Source organism: Pyrgilauda ruficollis, unplaced genomic scaffold (assembly GCF_017590135.1).
Source record: "Pyrgilauda ruficollis isolate IOZ18807 unplaced genomic scaffold, ASM1759013v1 scaffold5, whole genome shotgun sequence".
NCBI lineage: Eukaryota > Metazoa > Chordata > Aves > Passeriformes > Passeridae > Pyrgilauda > Pyrgilauda ruficollis.
Genome location: NW_024526599.1, coordinates 492,772 through 507,910, shown reverse-complemented (window position 1 = coordinate 507,910; position 15,139 = coordinate 492,772). Strand labels below are relative to the sequence as shown.

Below are 15,139 nucleotides of genomic sequence, written 5' to 3'. Positions count from 1 at the left end.
CTGCCCCGGTTTTTTTTCCTGCAGACTGCACACCTCCTGCTGACAATTCTTTTGCTCTTTTATCTTCCTCATCTCCCACCCTTCCCCCTCTTCTATTCTGGGTAACTGTTTTTAAAAAAACCTCTATCATTCAATCATAGCATGCCTGGCAATGTTATTTTCCCAATTTCACTTTGTTTCCCCACCTCCTTCACTCCTCATCCAAAGCACTTTCAACATCTTCTCACTCAGAAGCTTTTTCTGCAAGATGCAAGATGCCAAACACCACAAGTTCAGTCAGTAAGCGGAACTGACTGAAATGACTTTGCAAAGCTGTGAAACACTTACTTGGGAATTACTTTATTAAAAATAAAAACACATTGAAGCAAAGTAATTTTAGAAATAAAGATATTTGCAGCATTCAGAAACAGTCACGTACTTAGCATACATTTTTCAACAAGGCATTTGAGATGCTTCCTCTGCTAAAAAAAGGAGAGGGGGAGGATATATTTACAAAAACAAACCAACTTTGCTACCACTCTTTACAGCTTGCCAAAGATGGCAACACACTTTGAAAACCACAGATTTTGCTGCTTTTATGCTATTGTTTAGTTACTTTTATGGTATCCTGTGAAAATTTCAATGCACCTGGAAGGTATGAAAGACAGGTCTTTATTGTCATTTCCAACAGAAGACCTTGACGTGGTTGGAACTTCCAATCAGTAGTTTTAACCTGTCACACATTGCAGCATTTGATTACAGGTATCACCAAAAAACACATTCTCAAAGTAGTATTTGTAGAAGGCTAATTCTCAAAGGATAGTTTTCAAAGGTGACATTTTAAAATAAATTCATCAGGCAAAACAAGCACAAAACAAGCACAGTTTCACATACCAGGGGATTATGTGAATTGCATCTTCTTTGGAATCTGTAAAAAAATACTAAAGTGCTTTTCAAATGTGTCCTCATTGATGAAAAGGACAGGTATTTTGTACAAGTGATCAGTTGCACACCAACATCATTATGTTGTTTAAAAAGGCATTTCAACAGAAAGATAAATATTATCAGCACTTAATTTTAGCTTCTCAATTAAGCATAAATTTAGGATTTCCAGATAAAAATCCCAACTCTACAGAATCTATTCATTCATTGGAAAATACAAAATTAAATTAAATAAAGTGCTCAATTCTCCAGTACTGTCTGGTTTTAGAGCAAGTTCACTGGCATTGGTACCAAACTCAACTTTTTATTATACTAAGTTTTCAAACATTTCATACCAAAAAACCAGACTCACAAACCTATATAGTCCAAAGTTAACCTAATTAAATTGAAAAGAATTGAAAGTTCTCACACAAACAGTGGGATACCTGACCAACCAAATACATAATTCAAAAATTAAGGCACTCTGTTATTCAAAACATGTAACAGAAAACCTTAATTTAAATGCATAATAACAATCTTACAGTCTTTGTTAGGCACTACCTGGCTTTTAAAATTTCAAGGTTAAAAGTGACAAAACCAGACATTAATTTAAAGCTGAAAAGTTGTCTCTTCTTTTACAATTTAAGTTTTGTTTCTTCTATGAAATAACCAGTTCTAAATTACATTCAAATTCACATTCCAGTCTTGTAAACTTGACATTAGGAGGGCTCTGGGTATTCTCTAGATCTCCAGTGAGGGGAAAAAAATCTTTAGAAGAGTATATAAGAATTAATGTGATATAAAATTCTGATAAATCAAAAGGAGTGTTAAGAGATTAAAGAATTATTAAGAACAACTATTTAAAGGTTAGTTGTTACACAGTCCCCCAAAAGATCACTTTCCGTGTTTGAAATACAAAGCAAGACTGAGTGCCCTGTTCTGAAACAATTAATGAGGTTTCCTTGGCAGCTGGTTTGACAGTGGTTAAGAGCACTAAGATTCTGCATGTGAAAAAAGTACTGATACACTAATGCTGCATGAACTACAGATACTTTTACTCTATATGGAAGATAATAAAGAGAGAGCCATTATATCCAAACCTCAAGTTTGTCAGCTTCCTCCTGTTCCTGGTAAATGTATCAGCAGTACCTGAACTGCTCCAGTGATGCCATATTTGAAGACTCCAGTTACCAAAGCCAGAGTTTGTGGCAGTACCGTCCACACTGCCTGTGGATGAAAAACCTGAGCACCAGCCTCGACTTCAGGACTACACACTGTAGACTGTAGTGTTTTCCCAGTGAGCAGCTGCTGGTCCCGTCCAGCCTGCAGCCACTGCTGCCATGAAGTAAACAATGAACGCCAAGAGGCAGCACAGATGTCTTGAATATGTTTGGCACCAGAGAGAACAGAGTTCTGCTGAGTCTTGCTAGAGAATTCTGCTCTCATTTGTATTCTGAGATAAAACTTCTGCATCCCGATGCTGCACACTCATTTCATGCTGAGAATATGGCATATTCAAGGATTTGGCCTCAAATCCTGGCTTTCCAACTTGGTACCTGCTTTTTTATATTGAGCCCTGAATATCAAGGATATTTGGATCCAATCTACTACACCTATAAGTTAGTTGCAAAAAAGAATCGTCCAACATTAAAAGTAATGTCATTAGATAATTTCCAAAAGTGTAAGTAATTATTTAAGCCCAGTTATAATCTTGATTTTCATAGAAAATGCTAACAATCAATTAATTAATTAATACTTTTAATATTACACGATGTGCTTCACTCTTTTGGTAAATGTAATGTTTATGTGCGGCTTTCACAATTTTTTACAATTACTATTTGCCAGAACAGTAACAAATGTTTTGGACCATTCTCCCATAATCAACATTTGACAAACTGACCATAACAGACAGAGGTTAGGCCCACCAAGTTTTAATATCAAATTAAAAACTATGCTGTCAGTTCATTTGTGGAATGCAACAGCTGACAAAAAAAATCTTCTTTGCAGAAGGCTAAATGGATCATTCTCACTGACTAGGAAAGCCTACACAGTTGGGGTTATTTTCTGGAAAGAAAGTAACAAAATAAGCTGGAAATAGTAAAAAAAAACCAAAAAAACCCTGTATTTTAAAAGTGCAGTATTTCTTTGCTTAATCTTTTTTGACACTGTATCATTTTCTCAAAGCTATTATGTTGAATGGACACGGAGCTAAAGTTAGACCAAACCTTCCCTCCATAGATGGTTTTGCAGCATTTTCAGGGTACATAAAGGTAAAACTTTGCATAAGACTTGAAAAAATCAAGAACAGCTCCATTTTTGCCAACTGCTCTCCCATGCACACACGTTTACCTAAAGAACAGTTAGAAGAGAGGTATTACTGGCTTTATACAGTTGACCTATTTGTTAACACACATGTAATTCCTGTGTTCCTGTACCACCATGGTCCAAAAAAGGCTCAAACTACCATTAAGCTATGACCTCTGAAGCTCTGGCCTCCTGTATGTGAGTCTAAGCCTTGCTCAGTTGTACTAGTTCATATTAACAATATTTACATCCACAGCAAAAGGAGTATCAAAGGTCAATTCATAATTTCTGTCTGGCGACTGGCTATTTAGGAACCCAAACCATTTTGCAAGCCACCAACTGTGATGATAAATCTACTTCTATAATTGGTCCTATGTGCAGCTTCTACATCTCTCACCCCCAAGGCCCTACACTTGAAATACCACCACCCACCCACCCAACTAATGACTCCATGTGGATTATCTTACCCATTCCAAAAGGAATGAATGACTCTTTCTTTATTAGCTGGCCATTTTCATCCAGAAATCTTGATGGTTGAAATTCATCTGGCTTCTCCCAAATGTTCGGATCTCTGTGTACTGACCACAGGTTGGGCACAATCACACTACCCTTAGGAATAGTATATCCCTGGAGCACTTTAAACAAAAGCAGAGACAGAGATGTGACAAGTTGCTAGAAGGAAACATGGGAAAAATAGCAGTAAAAAAACAACAAGAGGATGTTACAAAAAATTATTTTGATCCCTAGCTGTGGGCTGCAAATGTAGAAAAAGCTGAAGGCAAAGGTGATCTCTGCTACCCTGCTTGAGTCAGAATCACACAAGCCTGAGCAGCTGGAAAGACACCAAGTTACACCAACAGCTTCTGCAGAGAGAAGGAAGCAGCAGTTGCCAGAAATGCACTCTGCAGCACCCCAATACTGTGACCCACTTTCCTCCTGCTCCTGTGCTGTCACAGAGCCCCACCACAGTCAAAGGATGGACTTTGAACTGTTGTGACACAAGGGTTTTGAAATTACTAGTCTCATTTCAGCTTGCTGCACCTCACAATCCTGCAAATCAAAACACTTGGAAAAATTCAGTAATAGGTTTAAAAGCTGAGTATTGCTCTCTCACACCGACTTTGGCCAGTGCTCAGCTATGTCTATGAAAAAACACAGATGAGTTGGAAGCCTCATTTCTTAGTGTTTCCTGTATGTGTGGAGGTCAGTGGTATAAGTCTTTAGCAAACCAATTACTCTAAACTGATGCTTTCAGACCTCTGAGTCAGAATGCCAAGAAAGCTCTGCTGTTTCAGGTACAAAGCTGCAGTCTCAGCTGACAGCTATGACTTAGCACATTAGTCAATACAAGCTGACCCCCAGAGAAGAAATCACTCGAGATTAGGAAAACTGCTGGATGTCAGGTCAGGCATGCTGCTTACATAGAGAACTATGTCAGGGCCTCCTGCTTCCTATAAAGGACATTTTACATATTTGTTTTATGGCTCTAATACGTACATGAGGTCTTTGTAAATTATCACTAGATGTCCCATCAGATTTTCAGCCCCAGAGGAAACGCTGTAGTAACAAGTCTCTAGAAATGCTTACCAGCAGTTTCTGAGGCCATTCGAGGAATAGAAAGGGGAACAACTGCAGTCATCCTCTGCACTTCCATAATGGTTGCCTCTGTGAAGGGCATTTGAGCCTTGTGAGCAAGAGAAGGAACTTTGTCACGTCCTAGAACTGCTTCAATTTCTGCATGTACTTTCTCTGTTCAAAGGAACAAGAAAAATAAAGAAAAGACATAATATGTGAGAAGACATCATCTCAATTTCATCTGACTGTGCTTGCTTCACTGTTTACACAGATTTCTCAAAAATTACTTCAAGATGTGATTCCTAGCTGAAACAGCTATGCCAACATTATCCTTAGGAACAGACTCAGGTAAGAAGAAAACAACCAAGCACAGTCTTAACAGTCAAGAAAGGTACAGAGCTGACAGACATTGCTAGCACTTCACTATTGGAAAAGTACAGGAAAAGTCCTGCTGCTACTCCAAACATATTCATAACCTTACTTTAAGAGTTTAATTATACAGTCATTTGAATGATGACAACACCAAGCTTCTGCTCTGCAATTAAAAACTTGAACAGTGAGAGAACTGCATGCAGTGTGTGCCTGAATGTGAAGAGACGGGAAAGTTTTTCATGAAGTTGCTTTAGATACTTCATTCTGGAGCAGGAACTCTGGTGCCGTTACTGCAAGCATTGAAGCCATTTAACTCGTTCTTGCCTTTTCCTACTTTCTATTCATAGAACCTAAACTCAGCTATTTCCCATTTCCCCCAAAGGCAGCAGCAGATGCTCCTTTCCCTTTGCAGCCCTTCTGCAAAGTCAAAAAAATTCATGAGCTTATGAACTTCCTCATTCATGAGGAGCAAAAAATATCAAATTATTTCCTTGCCCCTCTCATTTCACTGAGGGCTCAGCATGCAAGTAATTCTCTTCAGAAGTTTCCAAGATTCAGAATTTGCTTCACCTATGTACATAGATGATGTGCCTCTTCTTGCAAGGAACTTGCAATCTGGCTACACCACAAAAGACAATCTTGAAAAAGGAGACCTCAAAACAAACCTTTATTCAATAATAATAAAAGACAGTTTTAATGTTTTACCCTTTATATCCTGCATACTTTGTGGTTGTTCTGCTTGCCTTTTCCAACCAGGCTGCTGCTACGCTTGAGGTTTTGCTCTTTTCTCTCCTGAGCAGTGATGCAAGATTAAATAAAAGCTCAATGCAAAAAAACTGTCCCAGTTTCCCCAGCAGCATCCCCAAGTGCTGCCTGAACTGTCTGAGGAGCTGCTGCTGCCATCTACTGGGGTTGCCCCAGAAGAAAAGCTCATGCATGAGGAACATTAAAAACCCCAAAAAATACAGCAAGTGCTGACAGAGTGGCTCTCCAGTACTCTCTTTGTGGGGGTTTGCTACTTTTATCAGGGACATATCATAGCCCTAAATTCAGGCATGTGTGTTCACAGTAATCTAAACAAATAAATAAAGTTTTCAATACATATTAAAAGAAAAAATGAGACTGTCTCATACCAAATGTCACACCAGTGCTTTATCCTGAACAACTAATTTGTTCAGTGTTTCTAAAAATATGAGGAACTATACAGAGAGCAGCCAAATAGCAGCCTCTGCAACAGCATGTTAATTGAACTGCTCTACAACTTTTCATATATTTAAAAATCTCAGTGATCTTCAGAAGTCAAGGCCCAACACAAAGTCAGGGAACAGAACAAACCAAATACTACCCATGGCTTCAGCACCATATTGTCCATCCACATCATTCTCTATTTCCATGTAAAAAGCAAAACCGTTTTCCAAAGAGAAAAATACTTTTTTTTCCTCTGATAGCCTTTAGTTTTCCTTCCATGACTGCAAGCAACTTTTGTTACTTCTAAAGGATACACAGTTCAGGTATTTTCTGTAGGGAGGAAATACATTTAAGAGAAATGTATTACCAGGAATAAAAAAAGGGGCCCCATACATAGTTCTAAGGCAATCAGGATATAAGGAATGGGATACTAAAAATGATACAATCTTGGCTACTGAGCATATTTAGATTGCTTGACAAGAGCCACAGCGTAAGGGGAAATCAGAGACAGGTAATAAAACTGTTAGAGATCAGCAGAAAAGTGAAAATTGACTAGCACATACACATACCGTACCAGGCAGAAGGAAAAAAGGTTAAAAAAACAAACACAAAACTCTTCTGGATTCCATTTGTGTAATTTAGAATACATCTAATCCATGTAACTGCATATCAAGTCAAGCAGTGATAACATACTGCATTAAAACAGAAGAATAAGCCTATGCAACAAAAGTTTACTTTACATTTGTCCGCAGTGAACTTTCTCCCATGTACTGAACTGGTGCCCAGTTTTGCAGTTCGGTTGACTTTGTGCAATAAACTATGATCTTGACCTATTTGAAGAGATTTTTCCAAACAGATCCAACTCAAGGCAGGTGAGACTACTACCGGTCATGACCCACTTAGTTTTGAAAAATTCCAAAATCAGAGATTCTGTTAACTCTCAGGGCAATCTTGTGTCACTCCTTTGCCATGTTGACAGGGCAATTTTTTTTCCTGGTATCTGATCAGAATTTTCTTGTTGTAGGTTGTTTCCATTGCTTCTCTTCCCTCCACTGCAGACCTCAGGGGAGACTGCCTCCATTTTCTTAGCACCTTTTGATCAGACAGTTGTAGACAGCATAAGGTCTCCCCTCAGTCATCCTTCCCTAACACTGAACAAGACCAATTTGTTCTGCCTCTGTTTGTGTCCCCCCATCCCTCATCATCAGGAACCCACCTGACTGCCCTGAGCACTCCAGACTGACAGGCAGAGGCCCTCTAGCAACACTGGCAGCTGGTGCTGGGCATTTGTGCAAGTCCAGTTTGCTTAAGCTGTCTCTGATGTGATCCTCCTCTACAGCAGGTACTGTTTTACTTCCCCAGACTCTGCTGCCAGGTTCAAGAACCTCCCTGCTCAGGGAGCCATAAAAGCAGACCTTAGCACTATGGTCTTCACACATCTGTCACTACTACACGCCTGGAATGTTACAACTGCCAAAGTTTTTCAAACATGCTAAAGTTCCCTAGAATTGCATGGGAAAGACAAAGTTGTACCAAACCAGAAGAAATTCACAGATTGAAGGGCCATTTAGCACTTAATATACAGCACTAACCCAGAAATCATCATAGAACAGCAGGATAGAAGATGCCTGATTACATACCAGCCTTTCAAATCACACATACAACAGGAACCATTTGCTCTCCAAATGATTTCTTCACTGTCACTGCTAGCGTCTGTTTCTGAGCATCCATCTGGAGCCTTACAGTCTGGAATAAATCACCTAGAATAAAACTATTCTTACCTTGTACTTCAGGGTAAAGAGACATGTAGAGCAGGCACCACAGCAACGTGTTGGAAGTAGTATCTGTGCCGGCAATGAAGAGATCACCAATGATAAAAAACAGATAATCATCATTAAAACTGCTCTCCTTGTTGTTCTTCTCTTCCTCTGCATGGATGAAGTACATATCAATGAAGTCCCTGGGATTTGCTGCATCCAGCGTATCCCTGTGCTGGGCAATTATTCTCTTCAGAAAAGCAGTAATGTCTAACTCAGTTTGCCGAAGCTCCCGGAAAGGCCCAAAGGGAAGGTAGTAGAGCCACGGGCAGATGTTGACCAGGATCATGTAGCTGTTCACGCTCAGCTCCAGGGCGCGGGCCATGTTCTTCAGCATCGTCTTGAACTCGTCATCCTCGTAGTTAAAGCGCTTGCCAAAGGCCATGGAACAGATAACATTGGACACCGCGTTGCGAATGATTGGGAAGGGATTAAATGAATCCTTTCCATGCTTCAGCATTTCCTCCTTTACAAAGTTCAGCTCCTCGATGATTTTAGGCTCTAAGCTGTGTCTCCCTACTCCAAAATGACGCAGTGTTGAGAGAGAGAATTTCCTCTGCTGCTTCCAGACAGGGCCATAAGGTGCAAAAATAACACCTGAAAGAAAAACGTAGAGACTGAAACCAAAATGCCCAACTTTCAATTAGAAATAGTTTGCCATGCCTGTAACCCAAGAGCCAGAAGAGAAGGAAATTATACACACCAAATCTCTCCCAAGCACCTGCCTAGGAGCTAAAGGAAAAACACAAGGTTCTTTATTATAGCTTTTGGAAATCCTGTCCCTCCTTTTCCTCATCACTGAAACGAATATCCAAGTTACATCACTAGTTTCATTAGACTTTGCAAGACACAAATAGATGGAGAAGAGGGAACAGTTAATCTGGGATATAAATTAGATATAGCCTTTTCTCCCCAAAGTCCTGAGACATAAACTTCTTCAGCAAGGCATAACAGAAGACATTAAAACACAAACTGATTTGCGTTTTTTCTCCTTCGTGTTATACAAGCTTCTCAACACTTTTTGCAAGTGTGTCTATTACAACCGAGCTTTATCTTTCCGTTACAAAAAAAATACAGGATACTCACACTGCAACAAAACTGGGAAGGTGAAAACAGGTTCAGAGACACTTGGCAAAATCCTGCTTGATATGCATCTCAACAGTTTTGATGCCTGTAGGCACCTGTTCTGCATGATTGTGTCATTATGAAACACCATTTAAATTAAATCCCTATTACTCACTTTCAAACAGAAACATCTCTTATGTTGAATTAAAAAACCACACCAAAGACACCACAGGGTACCAAATACACAACCTGCAATTTCTAATGTACTCCATGGTTAACCTGAGAAAGTTTAGTCATCAAACATGATCTAGTTCTGGATTTGTTCTTCTAGCAAAACAACACCACTTTTTTTTTTTTTTTTTTTTTTCAAAAAAATATTTTTTTTTTTTTTTTTTTTTTTTTTTTTTTTTCTGGAAACAGAAAGTTAGTTTGTAAAAGCAACATCAATTCTTCTGTCAACTGAAAACCTTAAAGTTGAATTTCAAAGGAGAAATGGCCATAAGAAAATAGAAGTAGTACATAAGTACTAGAAGATGCATCATGTTTTAATACTTTACTTACATTTGTATTACAAGTTAATGTTCCTAGCCCTTAATGCTAAAATAATACAAACACATGACCTAGCTTCAAACATTCTAAACAATAACACTAGGAAGAGTCAGGACAAGCTCAGAATCAGCTGAATTTCATCTTCTCTGCATGAAGACATTCCTCAGGCAGTCTATTCAAATGCCCACTTCCTGGCCCCTCAAAACTTTCCAGATTTCCTCTCTCAGCTGTTTCCTATTAGCACTGGTGTCCTCAAGTAGGTTAAGTGAAAAAACAGGAGTATTTGGGGCTGCATTTGGCCAAGAACCAACTTGGATTTCCAGGGTTTGTGGCTGGGTTGCGAAAGAAACATGGATTTCTTGGAACAAAACAAAGCTATCACTGTTTCTATCCTGCAACAAATCTCTCCAAAACAGGCTATGCATCCACAGTCTCTTCCCTTTTTTTTTTTCTTTTGGTTAGGAAAATTAGTTTTAGTATCCAAATACTTTCATAAAACAAAACAGACCTATTATCTCGAATGTAAAAGAGACTTGCCTATGCCCACAGAAGAGCTAACACCAACAACAAATGTCCCCATACACAGTGAGCCTCCCCAGCAGTCCTGCAGAGAGCATCGGTGTTTTCTGATGTCCCCAAACTGCTGCAGAATACTAACAACTGATTTGTAAATTGGGGAAAGAATTACATAGAAGACAGATTAAGGAAGAAAAAGAGCATAAAGACAGAACAACAGAGGTAAGAGAAGAAAGCAAACTCTCAACTGCATCCCTACCAAGCTACAATAATGGAATAGTCCTTTGCTGATTTCAAAGAAAATCTGCCTGCCCTAAAAAGCCAAGTTACTCACCAAAGACATCTCTACTCTTAAAAAAAAAACCCCAAACAACAAAAACAACGTCCCCTGTAAAGAAATTAAAGTAAAGCAAACAACAACAAAAAAACCCTGAAGGCCATACAATGATAAATTCTGAAGCAACAATAACTAGGACTTCATGCTTACTACAGAGGCCTAATTTCTGTAAGCTGATAATGAAACCCTTTCAATACAACCAACAATCTCAGAAAACCAGAGAGTTTGTTTTATTTCCCCTTTTTACACAAAAAAATTTCAAATCCTCACAAGAAGCAAAGGCTTACTTATTCTCCTCCATCCCCCGCATTTTTTACTGCTAGCTCTAGTGCTGCTACAATCCTGGGAACACTGACAAATCCAGCACTCATGACATTTAATAACATTCAACTTCTGTGTTGCCACATCTGGACACGCACAGGGCAGGGCTATAAAGGCAGACAACCACTCTGATCTCATGTACTCTGCATATTCAGTCTTTGCTACCTCTTGTAGCTATAGAATACAAAAAAGTAAAATACTAAAATTAGACCACAGAAATGTCTTGTTTCTCTCCAGTCTACTACTTCTCTTTCTGCAAACATATGTGATGATGAATTAAGAACTGAGAATTGACTACTACCTTCTCCCTTAAGTTCCTATGTCATTTTCTATCCAGCCAAGAAGGCCTCCCTTACTTGCTAATCAAGTTGCTGAAATGTAGTATTTGCCATTTCTGATACTTCTACCTGCTCTCCCCCAGGCACGATTATTTTCTTTGCATCTTACATGAAGCAGAACCATACAGCTGACATAAGCCCCTCTTTCTTCTACACCATACCTGGCAGGGCAGCTCAAGGTAAAGACAAAACTATTCCAGCAAATGTAGCTTACAAGAAAGTATCTCTGTAAGTTCATACCACAACAGCTCACTTACAGAATGAAGGAACCCAAAGAACCCAAAATGGACACCAAACCTCCCAGAGCTCTAGTACCCAAATTGTGGGTAGAGCTGAAGTTACCCACCATCCTGCCCTTACTGCTTCCTTTCCTAGTACATACTAACACAACTGCTGCTGTCCTGACCTACAGAAACCTCTCACCCACAAACTCCTGAAATTATCACCCAAACCCATCTTAAGAGGCCTTCAGTTTGAGTGCTGTAACCCATCTGCCTCCCTCATGAACCACAGATGAACCACAGATGTTTGTTAACACAAACACAGCACTGCAGAGGCTCAGTCATCTCCTCGTGCCACCACTAAACCCACGGCAGCACAGGGACAGCATCTGCAGCTTCCACTGGCATTTGGAGAACCAGCTTGTGGGGGCAGTGGCCCCACTGCCCATATTTATCCTCTGTGCACTCAGAACACACCAGCCCTGTGGTTCACTCTACAATACTCCTACATCTGGGGCAATCCAGCATGCTGCTAACATAAGCGCTATGGAACAGCTGGGGATGTTTTATGGATGCCTGGGCAGCCCTGATGCTGCACTCCTCATGGCTGAGCACAGCTATGGTGACCTTACAGATAAAACCAAACCCAGAGCAACACAGTGTCCCTGCCACAGTGCAACACAGACAGGCACAGTCCCTGGGCTGCTTGCAGCACGCTCTGGCTATGGACATCAGGTTCCTGCTACGGCCAGCTCTCCTGGAGCACCCACTGGTGGAAGCTGCCAGCTGCCCTGAATACTCTTTGCTTCACCATATTCAAACAAGTCTGACAGAGAACAACATATGAAATTCACAGCATTCAAGGAAAAAGAAATCTACCATGAGCCTGAACATGAGGTTTTACAGCACTGCTAAAATTACCTAACTCCTCTTCCCCTTTCCTCCTCCAGTTCTTGCTGAAGTACTGTACCTAAAAATACTCATGCATGATAACAACGTGCCAGTAAGATCTGTCTTGGAAAAATATCATTAAATCAACACAATTAATACATATTTTTTTTTTAATTCTTTAAACTGATTTCAGCAGTGGTACATGATAGCATTTTAATAAACATGACCTAGCTCACTCACTTTCTTCTCTCTTTACTAGGGCAATTCTGGTATAGGAACAAAAAAAAAAAAGAAAAAGAAAAAGAGATAAATGTTTCATGCACTTAAAAACCAGATTTCCCTGGTTTCCTTGGAAAAAAACAAAAATAGGGAAGTTTCACAACAAGCTAGCACACTAACAAGCCTTCTGGGATCCACCTCCTAAACTGAAAAAGGGTAAGTATATTTCCATAAACACTGAGATCAGTAATGACCTAAAAACTAAACATGAAGAAATTCTACCTGCAGTATTGTCAGCATTTGTTTAAACCCTTTATGCCTTTTTCCTGCAAAAGCTAGTAACTCTCCTTTGGACCCTTAAGAAAAGAAAAAAAAAAAAAAAAAGACAACCAAACCCAAACAGGCTCAGTAAGTTTGACAAGCAGAATAACACATTTGCAAATATCTCAGCAACAGTAGCTTGTACACAGGCAGTGCAGACTGTGCAGCCATGGGACTCCTGAGAAGCCTGATCTCTGCCACCGCTACCCTGGTAAAACTGGGGGAGTGAACAGTTTCATACCACTGCCCAAGCACTTGAAATTTCTTCCCCTCACACAGCCAAAATCAGAAAGCCTGCAGGTGACAGACCAGCTGTGCCTTAAATCCCTGCACAAATGCCAGTCACAGAAACAATGAGGTTGGAAAACACCTCTGAGACTGATTCCAACCCATGACCAAACACCACCTTGTCAAAGGGACCATGGCACTGAGTGCCACATCCAGCCTTTCCATAAACACCTCCAGGGACGGTGATTCCACCATCCCTCTGTGCAATCCATTCCACTGTCAAACCACCCTTTCTGTGAAGAAATTCCTCCTAATGCCCGACTTAAAATTCCCCTGGTGCAACTTGAGGCCATTTCCTCTTGTCCTATCCCTTATTACCCAGGAGACCAACCCCGCCCTGGCTACAAGCCCTTTTCAGGCAGTTGGAGAGAGAGAGATAAGGCCTCTCCCCTTGAGCCTCCCCTTCTCCAGTCTAAACCACCCCAGCAGCTCCTCAGTCCCTTTACTGCACACAGAGCCAAAGGGATCGGCCGCTTCAGTCACCCAGAGATGCTCTGTGCTGCACGGCACAGCACTGCCAGCTTCGCGGGGATGCTGCACCTCAAGGCAGGGCGAGGTTCTCTCTGTCAGCAGCAGGGCGAGGGACACGCCAGGAGCAAAAAGCAAGTAAATAGTTCAGTCCACAATTCGTGGGAGTTTTTTATAAATTTCGGCAGAGCAGCCCTCGGTCCCGAGCACCCCGGTGTCGAGCACCCGGGTCCCGGGGTGCCCCGGGCACTTACCCTTGTGGTGGGTGATCATGAGGACGATGGGCACGGAGGGCCGGTCGCTGAACACCTCCGCCTTCTGCACCAGCGCCTCCCGCACCGCCCCGAAAGTGTTGAGGATGATGAATGGGCGGCTGCCCACGAAGAGCCGGAAGATGCTGCCGTACATCTTGGTGAGGCCGGTGAGGAAGACATGGGGCGAGAAGGCGGGGGAGACCCGGTTGCCCTTCACATCCACCGCCCACCTGCGCAGCAGCGGAGGCGGCAGAAGGGCGAAGGCGAAGTTGCCCACGAGCGGCCAGGGCGCGGGGCCCGGCGGCAGCCCCGACAGCGCCCGCGGCCACCGCCGCAGCAGCCAGTAGCAGCCGAGCCAGCATAGGGCCACCAGCAGCAGCTCGGTGGCCGTGGGCGGCCGCAGCAGCCACGTCCGAGCTTCCGTGCTCGTCCCCGCCATCTCCCCGTGCAGCGGGACCGGCGGGCTCGGCTCGCCGCCGGCGCGTAGCGGTTTAAGATGGCGGGGGCGGGCGGGAGGCGAGGCCGGCGGCGCCCTGACCCCGGCCCGCCGGGCTGAGGGCGGGAGCGGGGCCCGGCCCGACACCGCCCCCGCGCCCGGCAGGACGTGACAGAGCCCCAGTTTATAAAGGATTAAACATTAACCCGCGTGTCCTGCTCGTGTAAATAAAACAACTATGACAACAAAAGTGAGCGCTCCTCCCCACCCCCCCTCCCGCAGGACTTGCTTTCAAATGCTCCTCACGCAAATACCTATTTGTTTTTAGCGGTTTAGAAGGGAAGGAACTGCAGATAATCTTTTTTTCCCGTTCCCAAACACAAAAACCCGGCAGTTCGAAACTTTCTGTTTCCAGGCCAAAGACGAACTTAGAATCATGTCCCAGCTCTTAAATTTTAGAGGAAAGGGCACTTAAATTTTAGAGGAAAAAGACATGTAGCTCTCCTTCTTTCTCTCCAATAAAACAGCAATAAAAAACCCCCAAACCCAGACACAAAAACCCAAACCACACCCAAACACCCCAGTCCCCCAAACCCACCCAGAACTGGTTTTGAGGGTAACTTACCCCTCCCTCTAGTAAACACCTTCGTGTGCTTTCCCCAGCTGACCAGCAATACGAAATTTAACCCCTAGAGAGGTAATTAGACATCAAAACCTGCCACTGCCTGGTCTACCCAATAATTTACTGCAGCACCAGTG

General features: G+C 42.0%; 1 protein-coding gene across 1 annotated transcript; it reads right to left on the bottom strand.

Annotated features, from left to right (window-relative positions):
* Positions 1 to 323: 323 nt before the first annotated feature.
* Positions 324 to 14,544, bottom strand: LOC121360296 (cytochrome P450 2U1). The gene is made up of 5 exons (XM_041480051.1): positions 13,945 to 14,544; positions 8,121 to 8,753; positions 4,792 to 4,953; positions 3,672 to 3,839; positions 324 to 3,249 (listed from the first exon to the last, which is right to left on the bottom strand). Exons 1-5 carry the CDS (start codon positions 14,381 to 14,383, stop codon positions 3,071 to 3,073), a joined length of 1,581 nt encoding a protein of 526 aa, XP_041335985.1. The 5' UTR covers positions 14,384 to 14,544; the 3' UTR covers positions 324 to 3,070.
* Between the last annotated feature and the right edge of the window lie 595 nt (positions 14,545 to 15,139).

Excerpts from the sequence above, each read along its gene's own strand:
- LOC121360296 (XM_041480051.1), bottom strand. The coding sequence starts at position 14,383 with ATGGCGGGGACGAGCACGGAAGCTCGGACGTGGCTGCTGCGGCCGCCC. Across the intron at positions 8,754-13,944 it reads CATGATCACCCACCACAAGG|GTGTTATTTTTGCACCTTAT; the intron begins GTAAGTGCCCGG and ends TTTTTCTTTCAG. Across the intron at positions 3,840-4,791 it reads AATGGCCTCAGAAACTGCTG|TGCTCCAGGGATATACTATT; the intron begins GTAAGCATTTCT and ends TTTTGTTTAAAG.